This window comes from Sminthopsis crassicaudata, chromosome 2, assembly GCF_048593235.1.
Source record: "Sminthopsis crassicaudata isolate SCR6 chromosome 2, ASM4859323v1, whole genome shotgun sequence".
Lineage (NCBI taxonomy): Eukaryota > Metazoa > Chordata > Mammalia > Dasyuromorphia > Dasyuridae > Sminthopsis > Sminthopsis crassicaudata.
The window spans coordinates 274908039-274932720 of record NC_133618.1 but is presented as its reverse complement, the minus strand read 5'-3'; the positions used below and the strand labels follow the sequence as shown (position 1 = coordinate 274932720).

Genomic DNA, 24682 nt, shown 5'->3' with positions numbered 1-24682 from the left:
GTTAGAAGCGTAAACCTCAGTGAAATAGGAAGAAGATATGTCACTCAACATTTATTTAGTTCTGGTTAGGGGAAGTAAGTGAAGATTGGAGAGACAAACAAAAGGGGAAAAAAAATGAATTCCTGCCCTCTAGCAGCTTACAATAGGTAGGCATGCAAGAAAAATCTTTGACAATTACAAAACACAAATAACTTCAAAATAATATGATGCAATGAAAGTAGAAAAAGGCTGAAGATACAGAATATAAATGGTCAATGGGATGAAGTTAGTTAAGGTAGCTTTTCTGGAGGAGATGGTTAAAATAAAGATAGGGAGATAGAAAAAGAATTATAGCAACTGTAATAAGACAAATGAAATTTACTCCCACAAGGAGTCTTCTTTTATGCCTCTTCAAATAATTTAAGAACCATGCATCAAAGATTTTACTCTTAGAAAGCTATGGTCATATTAACAAGCATAAGCCTATGTGAAATTTGGTGGCTCAAACTTTTGTTTTCTGTGAATTGTGGAATACTTTTAAAACCAAATTTCACAGCACATTTTAAAGTTAATGGCAGCAAGGGAAAAATCAAGAGCAAGTTAAACTGACAATCAGAAAATTATAATTTCCCATGCATCAATATTATAAGACACAATAAATAAATCACACATATGCCATTTATTTTCATAATCAACTTTTGTAAGAAAGAACAAAATTCCACTGGAAGCTACACTAAATTATCAAGAACCAGAAACCAGCCCAGGCAAAATGGCAACCAAATGACATTCCCTGAAATACATACTGTATTAAAACATAGAAAGGGCAGCATGCTCCCTGGCAGTTTCTGAACTTTCATTAAGTTAAAAGTCCAGAAGTAACACTTAACAAGGAAAATCTGTTGAATCTGTGTATTACACCAAAAATTTGCTAATTTTAATGAACAGATGAGTATAAACTGTTTAAATCTAAGGGAAAGAAGCCAAATATTCTCTTATTGTTTAACAACTATGAACTAAATAGATCTTCAGTGGAAAAGTGACCCATTCCCTTTTATGTCAAAAATCCCTGTAGTCCAAGGATTAGTTAGGTATTATTTACAAATAGGTCAAATATGCATCTTCAGCATTAGAATCCTCAAAAGAAGGTTTTTGTTTGTTTGTTTTATTTTTTGTGGATTTGCCTTAATAAAGTTTAGAGGCATGTGAAAGAACATTAATTCCTATTCAAAGCTTCTGAAGATTTTAAAGTTCCAAATTGTAACAAGATCATGAAGATATTTAAAGCTATAAGTCAAAATAACAATTACTAAAAATAATTTTCAGAATCCAAAACTACATTAAAACATTTACAACAAAAACTGAACTGGAAAATTATACAAGCCTCCTTTGTATTAAGGCAGTTTTGGTAATAAATGGGAAAAAAATTCTACACAAATTCAACTCAATAAGCCAAAGAGGTGGGTTTCACTGTCACAGCATGGAGGTTAGGCCCACGCTCACCTTGGACGTCTTCTTCTCCACCATCACCATCTTCTTCCTCATTGTAAGCCAGCTCAGCCTGCTTGTCTGCCTCATACTCACCTACGTTACCATCATCCCCATTATAATCCGCCAATTTAGAGCCATGTTGCGGATCAACAGGGGATTCATTTTCATCAAAGAACCGGCCTGTGAAGTAGGCAGAGGATTAAGTCAGAAGCAAAGAGAAAAGAAAGAAAGGAACCTACATAGAAAGGCAAGGAGAGGATATGCTAATGAATACTGGAGACTTTAGGGTACTGGTTAGGAAAAAAAAAACTATTTTGTGAAGGCTTAGTTTTACTTTAGGCTCGGTTACTTGATACTACTTTAAACCAAATAGCACCATTCATTTTTAACTTTGAAGACTTTCTTTAAAATTGAAAGTTTTTCTAGCAAATACTTGGTTACTTTATTACTTTTGATAAAAACTAAAATTATAAGGAAAATTGAGTATGATCATTATTTTGTTATTAGAGCAATAGTTGCATCTTTTCCCTTTTCTATTATTTTTAGGTAGTTTAAATTAGTCTAATTCTCAAAGTGTACCTTTTTCCTCCCTGGTATTATAGATTAGGTTAGTTTGTTTTGGAATTCCAAGAAATTTCATAAATGGAAACAAAACATTTTGAATTTGGACATGAAAAAGTCTAGAAGGTATACATATTGATCTTGTTCAGAAAAAGTATACACTTTGTGAATCACTCAGAGACAAGTGCAGTTTTTTTTTTTATTGGACATAATGAAAATCCATTGAAGGAGCTACTAAATTGGTAATGACAAGACAATACTAGGCATATCAAAAATGTATAGCTGATTCAATATATATTGAGATCCACATCAAATTAAATTAGAGGGGGTATTAAAATTATTTCTTAGTCTAAATACCAATTAAAAATGAGACTAAGGACTTTTTTTTTTTTTAAGGGAAGTCTATTTGTATTATTTCTGTGTTTTCCCTCATAATGCTTTCTGATTAATTTGAAAAAAAAGTTTAAACTTTATTTCAATTTAAATGTTGCCTTAAAAAGTGGCAAAGAAACAAAGCCATACAAAATTGCAAAATACGTGTAATTCATTATAAACTAAGTTTTCTTACTAGATATATGATTTATTTGCTAATATGAAAATGAAACAAAAAAAGTTTACACTATGTAATTATTTAGGGTTATAAAAACTATGTTTGGAGAAAGTAACAATGCATTAAGGCCAATATCCATTAAAACTATCACTAAGAAAGTTGTTAACAACTGCTTTGCTTGTGATAAAGGTAAAGCAAAAATGGAAAAAAAATTGGTGACCTCAGATTTCATTTTATAGCTAGTTCATCAGCTTATTTGTATTTCTAGTTTCTGGATAAGGGAAGATAAAACTAGTAAAAATAAACAGTAAAATTTTTTTTTTAAGGAAAAAAGACATGAGAAGATGAAGTCAATTTGGAGCCTCCTCCTCAAAAAAGATGACACAAAATAGAGTGAATAAGTAATTGAACAAAAAGAGAATTAAGAAATATGACAAGATTCAGACAGCCCACTTTCAAGAAATCCAGAGATTTCTTCACAACAGCAACACAATATTTTTGGCAGTACTGACTGTTCCTTTTCCCAAGAGTTACATAAATGGTACACATGCAAGCAGTGAAAATGATAATAGTTCTAAAAAGAACCAATTATATATTTGCTTTTCTTCAACATGCAACATTTAAAATTGTTAAAACAAAGTAAGCAATATTCTTTTTAAAAATTTAAAAATAATAATAGTTTTTATTTACCAGATATATGCATGGGTATTAAGCAATATTCTTAAATCCTATTATGGAATCAGAAATTCCTTACGTGCTTTAAGTAACTAATGTGGTGGTACCAGATGCAAACAACTCTTTATACATTCTTGTTATTAAAATTTGGTCAGTTCCGTGGAGTCATTTATTTGGAGTAATTGTTCTAAGAATGTTTTGTCCAGATTTATGAAAAGGAGAAAAAGTAAGAAAAGCAGAAAATCAAGTAACAGAATCACAAAATAAAATTATATTAATGCTACTAGAAATAGTATGTCCACTCTAGAAAGAATCAAATTAGGAACAATTGAGATGTCTTAGAAAATCTGAAAGTTGAGGTTTTAAAAAAATACATTTAATTAGCCTGGATTCATTCATAAATTTGATAACACCATTCTAAGATGATTCTAATAGGCAATTTAAAAGCTAACAAATATAGAAGATAATACATTATAACACGAAGTCCCTTTACTAAGAACTAATTAGTGCTAAGATATATTCAAACTTTTCATTTTTTAACAACAGCAGCTTTAAAATTCTGCTATTTGTCTTTTTTTTTTTTTTTTTGGTTGAGGCAATTGAGGTTAAGTGACTTGCCCAGGATCACACAGCTAGGAAGTGGTAAGTGTCTGAGAGCAGATTTGAACTCGGGTCCTCTTGACTTTAGGGCTGGTGCTCTATCCACTGCACTACCCAGCTGCCCCTGACATTTGTTTTAAACATAATTCCTTTTATTACTCTCAAGCAGGATATTAAGCTTAAAATACTGTTTTGCTGGAATTAAGGACATAAATGCTGAGAACAGGGAGTTGTATGGCATTTTTTTCATTTGGGATTAATAATTATTACAAAAGAGTTTAATATTAAATATCTCATTTTTTATCTTCATAAAAATTCTAGGGGGTAAGAATCACAAATATTATCCCTATTTTTACAGATAAGGATTAGAAATGTCAAATATCTTGCCCCTGTTAGAGGTAACATTTGAACCTAAACTTCAACTGACTCCAAAGCCCACAGTGTTTCCTCTATCTGTATTTGCTTTCTTCATATTAGTTCTTTTCTTTACCACACTTGTATATACTAATTTTCTTATATGAAATTTGTGATGAGAATTTACTAGAATCCCATATTCCTTAAGTATGGGTTGTAACTGTCAGAAATGTCACTGAATGGTTTGTCTACTTAGTGGAGAATGGAAGGAGGTATACTGACTAAGTAGGTAAATTCAACTCTTTTAAGAGAAAAAAATGACACTGTTTGTCTTAGCCTACTGTCTTATTTAATTTGCAGAGACAGAATTCTTAACCCAATATGAGATAGAAATGATCATGACAGATAAAAATAATTTTGGTTATTTAATTGAAAAGCTTTTGCATGAACAAATTCAGTGTAGCTAGAAGGAAGCTTTGGATGGGAAAAATCTTTGTTGCAAATATAAAGGTCTCATATCCAAAATATGTAGGAGATTTATATAAATATACCAGAAAAGCCATTCCCCAAGAAATAGGTTATCAAAATATATGAAGAGGAAATTTCCAAAAGAAGGAATACCAACTATCAATAACCATAAAAATGCTTCAAATCATTAAAAAAATTAAAATTGCAAACCAAAACACCTAAGGTTTTACCTCACAACCATCACATTTACAAAAATGATATAGAAAACCTAGGTAATATAACTACAAAAGATGTTAAAAAATTTATCGTTTAACAAATATATATCTGTAAAGTACTTTGCATATAGTTTCATTTGATCTTTAAAATAATCTTGTGACAGAAATACTATTTTTAATGCCCATTTTATAGATAAAGAAACTAAGGCTAAGATAGGTTAAAGGATCCACCCAGGGTCACACAGCTAAGAGTTACCTGAGGTAGAATTCAAATTCTAGTACTCTATTTATACCATGCTACCCAGGTCACCATATCTCCCTCCTTTTTACTTAGGTGATAACACTGAAGAATAGTCAGAAATCTACCAGCAACAGTCTAATTTGTTATATAGTTTCATCAATACCACCATACCAAAAATCATACCTAGATTCATTTTAAAATAGCTTTTGCAGCATTATGAGTTTTTAATGCTATCAAAGAATCTTCTAATTTGTTTTAAGTAATTAAGTTTCCTTTCTAAGACAGCTTAATATGCAGTATCTGCAAAGATAAGGAAAGCAGTGTATAAAGAAATGTGGCATAAACAAAAAAGATCAAATAAAACAAAATATATAACCTTCATAAAGGAAGACAAAATAACTCTCTCTCTTTTAAGCCATATGAACTAAAGTCAAATTCCTTATTTAATAATTAAAAAATAAAATTCACTGCCTGCCCTGTCAAGGATTTCCAGTAGTTCCCTGACATCAACAGTATTAAATATACATTCCTTTGTTTGGCAGTCAAAGCTTTTCAAAGCCTGGTTCCTTCCTACCTTTCCAGTTTGCTCCCACTCCCTTCTCTTCCATCCACTAAACAGCCAGTCATACTGGTCTATTTGCAGGTTCCTCAAAGACAAAAACCCTCCATCTCCCAACTTTGAATCAACTGTACAAGAAGGAATTCTCTGCTCCCTTCACCTCTTCCACTTGATGGGGGCTGAGGTCCCTTTAAGATTCCTTTCTGATTTCCAACCACCATTACCCCCCTGCTGAAGAAGCTAGGATCTTTTAATTCACAAATCTTGGTCAAAAAGCACCCTTTTCGAATTCTAGTGATATCAGGCTTTCCCAGCCCCCACTATCTGCTCAAGTTTCCCCAACCCCCACAAACGGCTTCTTCCTTATCTAAGGACCCATTGAATTCTATTCAAATTCTACCCCTGACTGAGGCTCAGGCTAGAGACCAGCCTGGGACTCCACCCATGGGCCCCTTCGGATTGTCCAAAGTCCCCTTGTTATAAAAAGAGCCAGACTGGAGTCCACTCTTTGCAGAGGTCCCAAACATGGCATCCTTATGCTGGTCATGTCAAGGATTTCTGCCCACCGGACCCACCCTGACTCTGGTGTTTTCCTGCTTTTTAAATCTTCCTTCCAAACCCTACAATAAACCTTTTTTATCAATCTAGGTTTTCGGGCCTGTAAATTCCTTTACAGGGGACTCTGCGCTGTCACTAGACTATCCTTACGCCGAACCAAAAGGGGATTCCCCCTTTCCTAACTCTCATTATACTCAGTTTCTTCAACTTTCTTTAAAATTCAGGTCAGATCCACCTACTCTAGGAGGTTGTCCCCTTTACCCCCAGCTGCTAATACTTTTCTCTCTCCTACCTCCTTCCATCTATTCCATATAGAATTTGAGTGTATCTAGTGGTTTATATGTTATCTCCCACATTAGAATCAAGGTCTTTGAAGGGAAAGGACTTTTTTTGCCTTTATATTCTTGGTAGTTAAAATAGCACCTGGCACATAGTAAGATCTTAATAAATGTTGTCTTGCTTAATAACTTCCAAATGTCATTAGATAGTATGTTAGATATATCATAGAATAAAATATATCAAGCATGTACATTTTGACTCCTCTCATTCCTCAGAGGAAAGGAAACCTAGATGTTACTCCCCATAGAATTAAACATAGATATGAGATAGAGAGTAAGAGACCCACAATAATATCCTTGCTCTGCTTACCACCTGTGTGATCTTGGGAAAATCACTAAGTAGGTGAGATTAGACCTCTAGCTACATTCCCTTATCGATTTGAATGTATGACTGTGTGATATCATCTATCCTAAAGCACAGAACCCAAAGGCAACATCACAACATTAGTATATTAGAATAATACCATGAAAACATGAGCAGGACACAATCCACCGTTTAATTTTCACCTGAATTTTTGCTTGTCATTATTTAAAACATTAGAAGTCCTAATATAGACATCTATTCAAATTAGGAGATAAAATGTTGTTGATGGAAAGACAGAAGAGAAATACAAAAAAATTTGTTTAAAAAAATGAAAGGATTATGACAAATTTGTCATTATCAAATTTCTCACACATAAAAAACTAGTGTAGCCTATAAGAGAGAAAAAACATTTCAAAGACTATTTCAGCATCATAATACAGGCTAAACTTTTAAAAATAACTAAATGAATCATTTCACTGCTTCATTAACTTGGGATGTTTATACTGTTTTTCCAACTATATTGCTATTTTTAATATCTATTTTTAAAATCTATTTTTAGAAATTATGTCATTCTATTTAAAGTATGACCACCACTATAGTCATAATAATGAGTTGTTCTCTGAATGGTTATATTAAAATAATTGTTGTAATGATTAATATATGAAATTAAATTTCATACTTTAAATACACAGTATAACTTATTATTAAACTAAAGGCCAATATTATTCAAAAACCAAATGTACATTTGCCAAAAAAGACTTTTATTATGAAGAACTCACACAGGGCGAGTGCTCATAAGATGTTCAGAAAAAGTGATAAAAGTACACCCTCAAGGTATCTCTTAAGAACTTTAGAATTGATTTTTATGACATGGGAGATACTGGCACAAGACTGCCTAGCATGGCATGCCCTCTTCAGAGAAGGTGCTGTACTCTATGAGCAAAGCAGAATTCAAGCAGCTCAGAAGAAATGCAAGATGTACAGAGTTAGAGAATTCACCCTCCAATGTTCATAGGGACTATTTGTATCTGACCTGTGGCAGAGCATTTTGAGCTTGTATTGGTCTGATCAGCCACAGTCAGACCCATTAACTTGATTTTTAACAATGATATCATTTTGGTTCTCTTTGAGAAGGATAAAAACTAACCAGATCTTTCTCAGATTACAAAAGGGGAACACTAATTAAATGTTAGTATCCTACTATTCAAATTAAAGGACACATCCCTCCACTAATATGTTGTTGGTGTAGTTGTTAACTGATCCAATCATTCTGGAGAGCAATATGGAACTAGGCCCAAAGGGTTATCAAACTGTGCATACCTTTTGATCCAGCAGTGTTTCTAGTGGATCTATATCCCAAAGAGAAAAAAGACGGGGAAAGGGACCCACATATGTGAAAATGCTTGTAGCAACCCTTTTTGTAGTGGCAAGAAACTTGAAATTGAATGGATGTCCATCACTTAAGAGAATGGTGGGAAAAGTTATGGTATATGAATGAAATGAAATATTGTTCTATAAGAGATCAGCAGGATGATTTCAGAGAGGTCTGGAGAGATTTACATGAATTGTTACTGAATGAAGTGAGTAGAACCAGGAGAACATTGTACATAGAAAAATTTGGAATACAAGGTTTTGCAAGGGTGAATGTTGAAAATTATCTTTGCATATATTTTGAAAATAAAAAGCTATTTTTAAAAAGGACACATTCCTCCTTTTTAATAAATAATGAATTTGCTTTCATTTAGGAAATGTTTCTTATTGAGTGGGGAGTGATATTACGTGGGTGTTTGTAGAGAAATTTGTTGAATCTCAAAACATTTTATTTTTAAAAATGAAAGTGAGATTTATAAATGAGAATTCAGAAATAAATCAACCATCTCAGTATGACCTATCCTTGCCACACGCTGCATCAGCCATGCATAGTTGTTGAATAGTAATTAATTAAATTAGTACCATTCTAGAAACACTATAAAGCAGCACCAACAGTAGCTAGAGTAATTTCCATTATTCAGTGATTTCTAAATTATTTTGAGCATGCACTTTATTAGAAAATAAATTTTTAAGTCTTCCTTTCAAGCCTTCCTTATAGATGAGAAAACTGAGACAAATTAGTAAACTGACTTGCCCAAAGTCAGCCAGCTATAAGAATCTGAGGCTAGAACTGAACTCCTATCTTTCTGACAATAGACTCAGGGGTCTTTCTACTGTGTCACTTACCCCAATAAGAGGCAAATGATAGATTGTTTGGGGTTGTGGAGAGGAGATAACTCTAGATCACAATTCTTTCATGTCTGTGATTCTCTGTCCCACTAAAAACAAAAGGAAAGGGAGGTGGGTGATGGGGGGAATTGTCTCTGGGCATCAATCCATTGCTGTGAGTAGTTTTTAGCTTGGGCTATAATTGCCACACGTAGGCAATGAAGGTGGGCCTGGGAGGGTAGGGTGGAGAAGGCTGGGAATTTGATTGGCAGCCAAAAGATACTATAGGAGGGGTGAAGAAGGAAGGGGAGAATGCTAAGAAATAAGGCTAAGTGTGATTTTTGCTGGAGTCAAGCACCCAGGGGACTTTCATCTCATCTTCTGACTGGTTGATCACATATCCCTTAGAGTCTACCAATAATTTGAGATGGCGACCTTGGCCTTAACTTGAGATGATACTGGAGTATTGTACTTACTGGTCTTAAACACTTCCTATTTTGTGAGTCAACAGGATTGTGCACCTCTGCTTTCATTTGTGCCTAACTGCATACATTTGTGGTTTTACTATGTTATAGTTACTTGTAAAGAGGGCATTAAGAGGCTTTAACTGTCCCATCCCCATATTTTAAATGGAAGACAATGACATCCCTATCACCCATGATCAAATTTGTCCCTCCTATCTTCACTTATAATTCCAACTTAACAAAGATATAATATGGACAACATTGTTACAAATCATTGTCCCATCTCTGAATTTTCCATTATAATTTGTTTTTCTCCTTCAATACCCTAAGCTTTTCAACTTTTATAACCCTCTCTCCCCCTTTTGAGCTAGTGAATGTTTTCGACCTCTAACCCATCTACTTCATTAGTCTTCCTACGGACTAGGTCTTTGGCCATTAGCACCAGCCTGCTCAATTAACACCCCTGTAGTACACTATACTTCTCTTATCTTTTCAAATGTTTCTAACTGTCCAACTCTCTCACAAAAATCCCTTCTTAACCCACCCCAGTCCGTCCTTGATTACTCTGGTTTCTTCATTCCTGTGGAAATGTTACAGTGGTATCAGAGAAAGTTTTATCATCAGGTAAGATCTAGGTCATGGGATTGGTTAAAGGTGTTCAGTTGCCCAGGTCACAGATCATAATTGGTTCAAATATCCTTTCTCTTCCCTTAGAATTGAGAGATTTGAAAGCTGGAAAAGGCCTCAGATCATCTAGACTTTTTTTTGGCAGGCTGGTGAAGCTTATAGAGCCTTTCTCAGAAGTTTGCTGTTGCCAAAAATTGTTGGGAAAACTAGAAAACAGTATGGCTGAAACTAGGTATTGACCTACACCTAACACCTTTTACCAGGCTAAGGTTGAAATAAATTCATGATTTAGACAAACAGCGAGATTATAAGCAAATTAGCAGAACAAAGAATAGATCTGTGGAGAAGAAAGGAATTTTTGGCCAAAGAAGAACTGGAGACCATTATAAAAGGCAAAGTAGATAATAATTATATTAAATTCAAAACTTTTTGTACAAACAAAACCAGTGCATCCAAGATTAGACGGGAAGCTGAAAACTGAGAAAAAATTTTTACTTTTAAAGTTTTCGACAAAGGCCTCATTTGTAGAATATATAAAGAATTGACTAAATTTATAAGTATACAACCATTTTCCAATTGATAACCGGTTAAAGGATATGAACAGACTTTTTTCAGACAAAGAGATTTAAGCCATTTCTAGTCATATGAAAAAATGCTCAAAATCATTATTGATTAGAGAAATGCAAATTAAGATAACTCTGAGATACCATTTCACACCTCTCAGAGTAGCTAAAACGACAGGAAAAGATAATGATAAATGTTGGAGGTTATGTGGGAAAACTGGGACACTAGTTAATACATTGTTGGTGGAACTGTGAACCATTCTGGAGAACAATTTTGAACTATGCACAAAGGGTTATCAAATCATGCATACTCTTTGATCCAGCAGTGTCTCTACTGAGTGTCTGTCTATCCCAAAGAGATAAAAAAGGGGAAAGGACTCACATGTGCAAAAGTGTTTTGCAACACCATTTTTTTTTTGTAGTGGCAAGGAACTGGATGCCCATCAATTAGGGAATGGCCAAATAAGTTATGGTATATGAATGAAATGGAATATTACTATTCTATAAAAGAAGATCAGCAGAATGATTTCAGAAGGGCATGGAGAGACTTACAGCAAATGAAGTAAGTAGAACCAAGAGAACATTATACATGGCAACAACAAGATTATGTGATGATCAACTGTGGGGGACTTGGCTCTTTTCATCCATGAAGTAATTTAGACCAATTTCAATAGACTTGTGATGGAGAGAGTCTTCAGCATCCAGAGAGAGGACTATTGGGACTAAATGTGGGTCACAACATAATATTTTCATTTTTGTTGTTGCTTGCTTGTTTTGTCTTTCTCATTTTCCCCCATTTTGATTTTTCTTGTGCAATATAATGTGGAAATATGTTTAGAAGAATTGCAAAAGTTTAACCTATATTGAATTACTTGCTAAGTAGAGGAGGTGGGAAGGGAGGGAGAAAAATTTGGAACGCAAGGTTTTGCAAGGATGAATGTTGAAAACTATCTTTGCTGCATGTATTTTGAAAAATAAAAACTTATTAGTATAAAAAAAGAAATATGTTGTTGCCTACATTCACAATTGAAGGAAATGCTAAATTTCATTCAGAGGGTAGTTAAAATAAAGATGTAATTTTTTTCCTTCCTAATCCAGATTCACAGAGCCCTGCAATCTACCCACAACTCACCCTTGGGTAAGCAGTCTATGGATTCTAAGTCGTCGTTAAGTAATCAAACCTCTATATTTTGCAAATGAAGAGCCAGAGATTCTGAAAGGTTAAGTAATCTGCCTACAATTACACAGAAAGTAAAGTAGCAGACAACACACTCAAATCCAGATCTTATGAATCTTAATCCAGTATTGTCTCTTAAAAGAAAACTTTGAAGAGATGGAGAATATTTTCCTTTCACATAGATTTAGCCTAAAGGGAATATAGTTTCCCATATAGTTTTTATATTATTTTTCATGTAACAAATGATTTCAAAATATTTGTTGAATTCATCAATAGGAATTTTATTTACTTTTCCTGGCCACCTTTTCTAGTCCAGCCCTCTATGAGCAGTGTCCTGTTATTGAAATAATCCTTCATCCTTCAAAAACAAACCAGGTTGTATATTTTATTTCTTTAAAATCTAAAGAAGCAAACAACATGCTCAACAATATATTCTTCTGGGAAGGTTTCTAATTGTAGGTCTGAATGAAAATTATCCAAAACAACATTTTGCCTCTTGGGAAAATGCCAAAATTGAGAATTTAAGGTAATACATTAAGAATTTATTTCTTGATTCAGAAAGATATAATAATAAAATTCATATCATGTTTTCATAAAATGCGTGCACGCATACACCTGTGTGTTTGTTGCCTACACTAATGAAAGGAAATGCTAAATTTCAGTTAGATGTTAGTAAAAATGAAGATGTAATTCTCCCTCCTTCTCCATTCTAACATTCAGTTAGAATAAAGCACAAGACGATGCATTTAGAACTCAACTATATGGCACTTTAGACATACAGCAGAACTTCATGTCTGGATTGATTGGGACCAAATGTTAATTGGACATTTGTTAAATCTATCAAATGTCTGTCATTTCTTTGGTGTACCCAAAAACAAAGATCACTAGCTACCTGTAATTTATAGCCTTAGGGTGGGTCTGAGGCTTATAGACTATTAAGCAACTTGCCTACAGTAACAAAGTAATTGACAGGAAATCTGAACCCAGATGTTGACTCCAAATCCTTCATTTTATTCACTATACCATGTTACCAGATAAACTATCAATACTGATGAAAAAGTCTGATAAGTAAGGCCTAGCTAAATATGTTTTTTAAAAACTCAAAGGGGAAGAAATAAGAAGATCTGATAAGTATGTATCCCCAATTAGTTTAAGATAAGTCAGGGTTTACTGAATAGATTTCTTTCTTAAGGACAAGCCTTTAAACTCAAATCATTGGGTCTCACTGATTGGCTAATAATAGGTCTCAAGTCAAGCTACAGTTAGTCACAGTTTGAGTCCAGATTGACTCAGAGATAATGTAAATAGCAACTGCTTCCATTTTGGCCAGAACCTCTCAGAGTCTTCCCTTCCCAGACTGATTTTTTTTTCTTTTTTATTAGGAAAAAAAGATAATTTCCCTCATATCTATCTTGTCTATCCTTAATCACTGAATGGGCATTGATTGGCTCAGTCAAAACAGACTCTTAAAAAGGCCAAGGTCTCTTATTTCATCCAGGGCCATCTCTAATCCTCATCTGTGTTTAGCCACTGGATTCCTGATGATTCTAGAGGAGAAAGTGAGGCAGGTGACCTTCAACAGCCCTTCCTCACTTAAATCCAATTCATTTCCATGTCATGGCATCATCCCTCATGTCATGGTGCTCTTCGAGAAGAAAGAACAAAGGACAACAGAACACAGAAACTTGAAACTATACACAAGATGGAGCTAGATAATTAAAATGATATATGGATATATTATCAGACATGCAATGTGGAGATCTCACAGAGCAAGTAATCAATGTAATCCATGAGATTTATGGTGGAAAACCAATACGTTTGGGACATGGAAAGGGTGGAGAGGCTTGAATGTCATTGAGCATAAGGAAAAAAAGCAAAAAATTCAGCATAATGGAGAGGAACTCTTCGCTGCTCAGGAACCCTTTAACATCTAGTTAAGATCTACCTATAGATAATAGTTTGAGCTTTAAAGAGAAAGAATCTATTTTCCACAGTTGGGATAGGTATATCTCATTTTCCCAGAGGTGTACAGAACAGTGAACAAGTACTAAACTCTTATAGCAATACATGGAATGGGGAGAATAGATTAAGGCTGGAGCAGAGAATTTTTAAAACCAAATTCTCCTAATTCTCTTTCTTCCATATCCTTTTTCTTCATCAGACTAGAGGAAAAATAAGGTCATTAAAGAGAGAGTGACATTGAACTTGTGGATAAATATGTTAAAATATTGTTAAGTTTAAAAAATCTTAAAATGTTTTATTTTTCTTCTCTTTTCCTTTGTATTTATTTTTCTTAGGTATTTTCCTTAGTGAGTAATCAAAGCTGGATGAGTTTTGGCTCTAGGGATTAGCAAAGAACTGATTTTAGGATGGGGCTGAATGTTTAATGTGAAATAAGGTAGGATATTAAGGCACATTTAAGTGGCATACTTCTCTATTATTGTAAAAAAATCATTTAATTCTGAGGAAGATTTTGTTATATGGATATTTTTAGTCCTTTTCTATGGACATAGTAAAGTATTAAAATGATTTTGTGGCTAAGTATATAAAAGTAAAGACTTCTCCCTTAAATTATTTTATAAGTAAAATCTTTTTTCACACATAAAACAAGACCAAAATGAAGTCAACTGACCCTGCTTTAGTTGAATAAAAATATTCTTTAGCTTTTCACAAGACTTACAATACTTTAAAATCATAATATAGTTTTAAGAATACATAGATTAAAAATTAGCCTATCTGAAGTATTTCAAAATAAAATGTAGCTTACGTTGTTATTCAGTAACATTTTAGTAAAAGATGATTTTTAAAATATTTGTATACATTATCTCTTCAAAAAGTGTGAAGTACCAGCTAGTTTCAGCCCTCTACAAAAAAGAAGACAAAAAAAGAAAAAAAAAAACTACATTGGAGGTTAAACAATCAAATACAAAAACAAAGGCAACTCTCTAAGGCCCTAATTGGCAGAGAAGGTGCTAACCTACTTTAGGAGAAAAAATGTCCTTACCAGAAAGTTCCTTATATCAATGAAATCAGAGATCCAATCCCTAACTCTTTGGTTACTAAAAAACAAAACCATTTATCAATATGAAGACAGCAACAAGGTTTATTTAAAAAGATTTATTTACAGAAAATAATGAAGCAAAATGAAAAATTATATTTTCTTATCCAATTACTATTTGTCTACCTAGAATGTTAGTCAAACATGAAGATTTAAGTAAATATATATAGTACTTAGTCATTATTTTTACAATACTGAGAAGACAAAGTAGGCAACCACAAATACCTAGGGGCAAAAGTGGGAAGAAAGAGGATCAAATAAATGATGTTTTAAAATATTACTTTTTATAAATATTTGTAAGGACTAAATTTCTGCTCTCCAAGCTATATTATGTATTTACTTTGTGAAGTCATTGTAAGTATAAAGGCACATGAGGATATCACAAATGATCTGTTCCATCTCTGATGAATATATGTGCTTTTTACATATTATTTTGCAAAAGATTAGCATGTATAGTTTTAAAATATCAAGGAGAAAAATCTATTGAAAAGCAGAGAAAATTAGAATAACTGCACAAGCATCTGAAATCTAAAAAAAAAAGCAATTATCACTAAAACAATGGACTCATAAGGCTCACAGCTAACACTCTGTAAATACTATTTTAAAATAAAATTCCAAAGATTTAGGTCAAATCAACAAGCATCTATTAAGTGTTTACTATAGGCAGGCTCAGAAGCTAGGTGAATAGAAAAAGGCTTAGAATCAGGAAGACTCATATTTCTGAGTTTAAATCTGGCTTGAGACACTTAACTAGCTGTATAACCTTTGGGCAAGTCACTTACCCTAGTCTGCCTCAGTTTCTCTTCTGTAAAACGAGCTAGAGAAGGAAATGACCAACCATTCCAATATATTTGCCAAGAAAATCTCAAAATGGGGTCACAAAGAATCAGACACCACAGAAACAGTTGAACAAGAAATGGGCAGGCATTATGCTAAGTGGTAGTGATACAAAAGAGGACAAAAACAGTCCAGACTGTACTCAAGGAGTTTACATTCTAATGGAGAAGACAACATACAAACACAACTATGTACATGCAAGATATATCCAGGGTAAACTGAAGATAATTTTAGAGGGAAGTTCTTAGCACTAGCAAAAACTAAGAAAGGTTTCTTGCAGAGAGTAGCATTTGAGCTAGATTGAAGGAAAACATAAAATTATATCTTCAAAAAATTCTCTCTCTTTTTTTTTTTTAACCTTTTCAATTTGCCAGCTCACCAAAATTTGGTTTTCTTGACTTCAAGACACAGTTAAAAATAACCAAAAGCAACAGGAAAAAAACTCATCTGAAATAAGTACCAGGGCACTAGTCTGTTCTATCATTTCATCTTTTTTTTTTTTTTTTTCCTTTCTTTTTGCTAAGTCAATTGGGGTTAAGTGACTGACTTGCCCAAGGATCACACAGCTAGGAAGGGTTAAATGCCTGACACCACATTTGAACTCAGGTCTTCCTGGTTTCAGGGCTAGTGCTCTATCCCCTGTGCCACCTAGCTACCACTGTTTGTTTTTTTTTTTCAAAGTTTCATAAATCTTTCAATTAATGTTATACTAGTCTGAATATAGGTAGAGCTTTTTTTTTTTTCCAAATCTTGAATAAAACCTGATTTTTTTCCTCTAGTATATATATATACATTTGTTTCTTTTTAAAGAGATCTCATTTTAGAGATATAGATTATATTTGGAATAATATGATAAAAAGCTAGAAAGAACCTCAGTTTCCATTTAATCTACTCCATTATTTTGCAGGTAAGAAAACTAAAGGTAAGAAAGGTTAAGGCATTTGCCCAAGGTCACATAGGCAATTAAACGGGAGAACAGGGATTTCAATCCAGACCCTTAGATTCTAAATACAAGACTTTTTTTTTTTTTTCCCCGCATCCCATGCTATCTCTGGATTAGAAGAGGATTCAAAAATGGAATACATAGGTCAGAGGAAACTCTTATCATGAATATTAAGATGCTAAAATTGACAATCACAATGAAGGCTGAGCTTCAAATTTGTGAAGATGCTAATTAATAAAGAAATGCATTTAAGAATGATAAATGATGGTAACAAATTGACTCTTACTTTGTTTCATCTTATGGAAGTCACCAGCTCTATCCTTTGAAGCCTGCTTTAATATATCTGTCTGAAACTTGTGTTCATTTTCATTTTCCAAGTTTGGGCCAGGAATTAAACGCTGAAGAGGATTGGGAGGAATCTGCTTCAAAATATCAGAGTTTCCAATGTGGCTAACATGCAAATCTGTGGCATAAAAACATCAAATTAATTTTATATTTTGAAAAAGCCCAGCATTTACAACAACTAATTGATTCTGAAGACCTAAAGAAAACTTGACTTCTTGAAGTTGGACACTAATGTGACTCTCTCATCCAGGTCTAGTTCCTACCTTCTGGACTTCCATAACCGTGGCTATTGCCTACTCCTGGAACTCCTTGGGAGCCTGCAGCTGTGGCCGCTTGGTCCTGAAATATCCAACCACTTCTGTAGTCTTTTCAACCTGGAATATCTTTCTGTAAAACTTGTATTCTTCTCCCCTAAGAAAGTTTCTACTGGCCTTCATTCCTCTTCAGGCTCTCATAACTATTTTCCATCCCCACCTCAGATGTTCAGCTCCCTTTTAGGTGTGGTTTTCCCCTCAGATAGCAAGGACTATCTTTTCTTTTTGCTTGTATTTGTTTCTTCAATGTCAACTGGCTTCTAACCTGTGAGTGACTAGAACCAAATGGAGCAGACTAAAGACTGAAGAATCAGGAATTCAACAGAAGTATAATTTCAAAGTGAGGGAAAGGGATTGTAAGCAAAGACCCATGTGCTAGGGGCCCCACCTCTTGGAGGGAGAGGGGGGAGAAAGAGTCCACTTTCATGTGGTGTAGTGAGTTGTACCCCTGACAAGGAGGGAAAACAGCAACAATGAGAAAAGTCTGATTCAGAGTGGGGCTTCATGACCAGCACATGAACACAGCAGGTACTTTTCTGAGTTCAGAGAGTACCTGGTCCTGATCAAAGCAATATAATTTTGTCAAAGGGGAAGATCATTCAGAGGCTGAGCACAGAGAACTGTTATGCCAAACTCAGGGCACAGCTTGTTTGCTGAACCTTAGCTCCAGAAAACAGGATATTTCCCAATATATTGATAGCACACAGTAAGGGTTTAATAAATGTTTGTTGCCTTCCCTCCTTTTTAATCATTTTATTATTTCTTGAGTTATTTCTAGCTACAAATATGCTTTTAGATATTCATAGAATACATATCTATCTTATTGATTACCAAAATTCTCTCAATACCAAAGATTAACATGGTAGAATACTTTTTCAATTAATGTAAATACTAGTTCATATTTTGAAGCAAAACTCAATCTGAAAATTAGATTAAAATTACTTGGATACTAAATAAGTCATCTGTCCTGATCAGATTAAGCAGTAGTAGAAAAAAAAAGATGTAATTTTTTTCCTATCCAAATTCTTGGATTTTTTGAAATCTAAGGACCTTATGGAACCCAAGAGTTAAGTATTCAGAGGAAAGAATGTATAAGAGAAATGGGAAGAAGGCATAAAAAGGTCTTTTTTAAAAAACAATTTTAAGAGAGACTATTAAATTTTTGAAGTTCTATGGGTAAAAGAGAAGTATATAAAGTATTTTATGAATCGATGACCATAAATATCATTTTTGGATGGCCATGACACTTTGCTAGTTTTTATTTTAAAAATTACTTTAAGTTAAAATACCATCACTCTCTGACTCATCAGTGATCATGCCTTTCTTTGTTTCTTGATCTAGGTGCTTTTCAATTAAGGTGTCAGCAACGAGCAAATATATGTCACATAATTTGATGAATTAGTATAGTAAGTGGTGAAGTAAATGATCTTTTAAAACTGAATTTTATATGCTAAATAAATATTCAGTCTTCTGATTTACAAAACAAACAAATCCTATAAGTAAACAAATCCACGTTGTGGATATGGATATTCCTCATGTTTTCATTCTTCTATAAAATAGTAGTTCCAAATAATTTTTGCACACACCAAAAACCCATTATAAATTTACTACTATTTAGTCTGCTTTTAAGTTATCATACCATTAGCCAATGGGCATTTAAAAATTCTAACAGAAGATAGAAAAATGTAAATGCTACCAGAAAGTGTGCCTTAAAACATTGTGTATAATTTCTAGTTCTCAAAAAAGTCGATTTCATTATAGTTTCAAAATAGGTCATGAAATATAATTATAAAAGTAAAAGTTCATACCTGGTGCCATATTTGGAGGATGAGGTTCTCCAGTTGGAGGATGTACATTTTCTTGATGACTTTCTTGCTGAGAAACTGAAATAAGAGGCTTCTTTAAAGCTAAAGAAAACAAATAGACAAAAACTTGATTTTTATCAAGCAACTAGATATGTATCTACTGTAGAAGCATTACATTCTCAGAACTGTGCCAAGAAGCTTGTTCTCATATTAAATCTTTTTTTTGAAATTTGATACATTTCAACATAATAGGCACTTCTCAACCAAACACTGAAATATCACATGACCCCAAATACCTTCCCCTATATAATCAATCAACTGTTAACAGGAAAATTTGATATTCATTTAATTCTGACAATATTATATAGTAATGTTAGTTCAATAAATATAGTAGACAATATTGTAGTACGACACTGATTTTTTATTGAATTTTTGTTACCGCATCATTCTTTCTTTCTTTACATTATTGTACTTTTATATACATATTCTTATTTGTCTTACTTTTACAAAGCTTATAGTGGAAATATTTAAAATTGCAAAAATTTGGATATTCATGTACTCATTCATCATATCATTTGCCATATGTAAGACAATCAAAAAAAGTAAATGTTCAATCACAGTGTTCCCCAGAGATCAATATGAACAATATAAACTGAACTCAAGGTCTTTTAACTAAGCAACCTAAGAAAGTAGCATTCTTTCTTATTCGAACTTTACATGAATCCTAAATTTGACAGTCTATCCCACAATGTACTCAGGTGTTTTAATATGGCTCCTATATTAAACAGTAGGCTCTCTAAGAACAAGTAGTGGGGTTTTGTTGTTGTTTTGTCTTTCTCAGTGTCCCCAAATGCTTTGTAAAGTGTCTGGCACATGGTAGGTACATAATACTGAGCCTTCTTATTGGTCAGATAGTCACTTACAGGTGACTGACACAATGTTCAAAGAATCCTGTTGTACTCTGTTCTGGCTACATCATACCTGGAATATTATATCCCAATATGACTGGGAAAATATTCAAAGATAGCAGATGCATAATATAGGAAAGGACTCTAAGTTCATATATAGAAGAATCAGTTGAAAGAACTAGGGATATTTAATCTGAATATACAGCTCCACAACATCTTCTGCATGCAAACCCTTCTCTCTACTCAGGTTTACTTTACCATCTTAATTCAGGCATTATCACCTTACACCTATTTTTAATGAAACATTCAAATTGGACTCCTACCTCAGTTTTCTCATCACTCCAGTCCACCCTACTTAATACTACTAGAGTGATTTTCCTTAAATACAAATCTGACCATGTGATTTCCCTCTGGAGCTCTTTATTGCAAGGACAGAATAAAATACAAACTTTTTTGTTTGGTTTTTAAAGTCCTGCATGATCTAATATCAACCTATATTTCCAGACTCACTCAATGTCATTCCCAATATACTCTGTGATCCAGGCAAACTTTCCTTTCTTCTGCTATTCCTCGCACAATAACACCATAACTTCCATCTTCATGCTTTTGCATTGACTGTCCCAGTGCCTTACCTGCCATGTTGTCTCCTCACATCTGCCTCAAAGAATTCTCTTCAAGATGTTGCTCAACCACCCACTTAGATATGAAGCTTAGCCCCTTATCTGTTTTCCAGGGTTGTTTTTACATAAAATAGTTTACATTTTCTTCCGTTTTTCAGACTTTTTGATTATGTTTTTAATATTTCTTGTTATTTCATGTAGTTATTAGCTTTGATTTGCTCTATTCTAATTTTCAGGGAGATGGTTGAATGGATAAGGTTTTGTACATCTTGTGCAACACTATTCTCTTTCCAATTCTTTATCCCATAGCTCTTATATATTTTCTAATTTCTTTCCTCTAACACTCATCTCAATTGTAAAATCTTTTTACATCATTTCCAAGAATTATAGTTGAAGTTGTGGTTTGTCTGTGTGTACACAGGTCTATATGTGTATTCAAGGCTTTGCTTATAGATGTTTTGGAGTTCTATTGCATTTATTTTTTGAGTATCTCTGCCACAATAATAGCTTTTTTATAGCTGAAAATTGTTTTATTTTCTTTTCCTCTATCCTGATTCCTAATTTTGGCCTTTATGCTAGGTTTGGACTCTGCTGGAGGAGATTCCTGGGCTGGTCCTGTTGCTTAATATCCTTGGGCTACTGAAAGTAGAATTATTTAAGCATCTCAGGGATAGCTTGGGGTAAGGACCTAAAAGCTTTCAGTGCTCTCAAACTGTCTGACACAAGAAAAAATTAGATATCTACCTACCTGGCCTGAGTTTTGCTAGTTATGGACCTGGGTTTGAGTCTGAGCAACATGCTTGTGGCCTTGTCCTTCATTTGAGTTTCAATAGTTTGCTGCTAGATTTAGCCTCTGTCAGTCAGCTGAGAAGCTCTATTATTTCAGAATAATAGAACTGTAGGGTGCCCTTTGGTCTGGTATTCCTGGCCTATTGCAGATTTCAGAGCAAGCCAAAGGTTGGAATTGAGACCTTGCTCTAATCCTTCAGTTGGAGCCATACAACTGCTGCTTGCTTGGGAATGTGTTCCTTTCTCAGTACCCAGCTAAGGGCATGCAACTGCTCTTTATCCTATAATGTCACCCCTGGTGCAGGCTCCTTCTCTGGATCTTATCCCTGGATCTATGACTTGGAATTGAGATGTAAGTAACAAATTGGCCAGAGAGCAGTTTTCTCTTTATTCTGTACAAGTAACTTCCTCTATACTGGATTGGAGGGTGAAGGGGACTCTTCTTGCCCTCATACACAGCTCCTTTCTGGGCCGGAATACTTTGTGAGACCTTTCCTGGCCAGATCCCATTCTCAATGTCCACAGACTTATTTCTCTCCTTATGCTGACCAGGACTGGCAAAATGACTCACTTTGGATTTTTTTCCTGGATTTCCTGATTAGGGCATGTTCTGATGGATTTTTGAAATCTGGAAGATCTGTGGGGTTGACTTAGGCTGTACTGGTCCTCCATTATCTAGGCTCCACCATTCTATATGTAATTGGAAATGTGGAAATGTACATGTTCTCCTCATTAAAATGTAAAGTCCTTACTGTTGACTAGGTATTATTTCATTCATTGTATTTCTATCCTCAAAACTTAGCATATTGTCTGGCATATAATAGGTATTGATCACTGTCTGATCAACTACAGTAGCTAGCCCAACACCAGGCTAGCCCCAACAAAAGAAACAGAAGAAAACTAAACAACATGTAATTTAATCCAACATTATGTGTATTATTCCATGCCTATAGTACCCCATTTCTGAAATGAAGGAAGGGAATTGGATTCTCATATCTTTTTTTTCCCCCAATGAAAACATTAAAATGGCTATATTACCATCCACTTTGTTATTGCACCCTAAGGATAATGGGACTTTTTCATTTGACCTACAGCTGACATCCTCCATGTGTTGTCTCCTCAATTACAACGTGAACTCATCAAGAACAGAGGCTCACTTTTCAGCATACTGCTTTGTATACAATGGATGCTTATGCTTTTTCTTCTAGGGGCAAAGGTTGGATGTTAATAATTTCTCAGCATTTACTCATTTTTTAAAACAGTTTTTTTATAAAGTAAGTTGTGATATCAGAAGGATTGCATGTATTGTGATAAGGCTACTTACAAAATTTCTTAAGCATCAATTGATAGTAGAAACTTTGGTGCTACCTGGAGCTAATAATATGTTCAAAATCATGTTTAGCAAATAATTAGCAAAGTACTTTTGGGTTGCTCCACTTTCAGATAACATGAAGAAAATTAGCAATATATCTGAAGATTTTTCTATATATTAGTTGAGAAACTAAGATCTTCCTATTTTTTTAGTGTAAGTAGTTCAAGCTACAGATGAAGTTAAATATTTACTAACTTGTATATGCTTGATATTAAGAAGGATGTTTGGAAGTTTTCTTCCCTTGAAAACCTTTTAATGCAATGCCACTATGATGAAAAAGAAAATTTCAATATAATCAAAATTTCAATATAATCAAAAGATTAAAAAAATTAAAATGATATAATTTGGGAGAACTGTAATGGATTTTTTATTGAAGGAATTCAGTTGATATCAGGCTAATCAACAAACATTTATTAAGTAACTTAATTCATAAGGGCCTTATTCATAAAGTCCTATGTTAGGTATTAATCATACAAAGTCAAATGAAAGAGTTTCTGTTCTTAGGGAGTTTATATTCCACTAGGAGACAAAACACATACATACCCATATATGTATGTTTATAAACAAAATAAATAGGAAATAGTTTAAGGAAGCTAGATTGCAGATTATGCAACGAATAATAAGGCTAGAAAGGTAGGTAAATGTTAGGTTATAAAGACTTTCAAAGTCAAACAAAGGAGTTTATGTTTTATTCTAAAGGCAATAGGGAGATATTGGAATTTACTGAGTGCTAATGTCAGACCTAGGGTAAAGAAAAATCTCTTTAAGCAGATATATGAATGATGAATTGAAGTAGGGAGGAACTTGAGGCAGGAAGACCAATAAGACAACCATGGAAAAAATTCAGTAGAGAGAGGATGAGGGCCTGAACCAAGGTAGTGGTTTTAAGAATAGTAAGATAAGGATAGGTATAATAGATATTGAAGTTGAAATGTAGATCTATAAGTAGTAGTTTAAAATGTGGGCACACATTATGTACATACATTTTTCACATACAATCACTTGTATTAACAAATAAAAGCTTCATGCAGGTTTTAAAAATTGTTACAAGAGTAATCAACTTTGTAAAAATCAGTTTATTAAAAGGAAGGTGCTTTTCAAAATTTCTTGAGCACATAGGGATATTTCCAAGTTATAGTACAAAAGACTAGCATTCTCATGCCAAAAAACTTTAAAGGATGTTTGAGTTTAAAAAGAAATTGCCATTTTTCTTAGTTAATAATAAAGAGAAGCAAATTTATTTTGTAATCAAAGTTTCCTCCTGAAATTTGTGTAGCTGCTGGATTTTTTTAAAATGTAGTATTATAAATAAATCAAGGCATGGTCCTCAAGTTCATATGTTATTCAGAGAGATTAAGTAATTGTAATTATAATTATACAAGTATTTGTACCCCAAATGAAAGAGAAACAAAGATTTCATTATTAATAATTTGATGCATCTAAAAGTAGCAATAATGAATATATGTGCCATGTACAAATATAACACATTTGGTATTACTGTCTTAACAAGAATGATTAACATATATATTATGACAGCATTATGAAAGAAACATTTAAATCTGAAAACCTCAAAGGTGTTTGTTTACAAGTGAATAGAGTTTTCCATCTTATCAAAGAAAGGCATAAAAATTTTGCTAATGTTCATAATATCTTTCATAATATATGAAATTATATTTTTCCATTGAAGTTGTTCTAATGACAAAATGACAATCTTAATAGTTTAAAAAATTATGAAATCAAGTAACTGATAAAATGGAATGTTAATTGATTT

General features: G+C 33.5%; 1 protein-coding gene across 4 annotated transcripts in view; it reads right to left on the bottom strand.

Moving 5' to 3' along the window:
- GOLM2 (golgi membrane protein 2) overlaps positions 1-24682 on the bottom strand; it is an 83556-nt gene that overhangs the window by 4510 nt on the left and 54364 nt on the right. For 2 of the 4 annotated variants that reach the window (XM_074289503.1, XM_074289504.1), the window contains exons 7-9: positions 19226-19324; positions 17045-17221; positions 1480-1647 (exon numbers count right to left, since the gene is read on the bottom strand). In XM_074289503.1, the coding sequence (XP_074145604.1) occupies positions 1480-1647; positions 17045-17221; positions 19226-19324 (444 nt within the window). The remainder of the gene's footprint in view (positions 1-1479; positions 1648-17044; positions 17222-19225; positions 19325-24682) is intronic. The other 2 variants (XM_074289505.1, XM_074289506.1) reach the window with 1 other exon arrangement.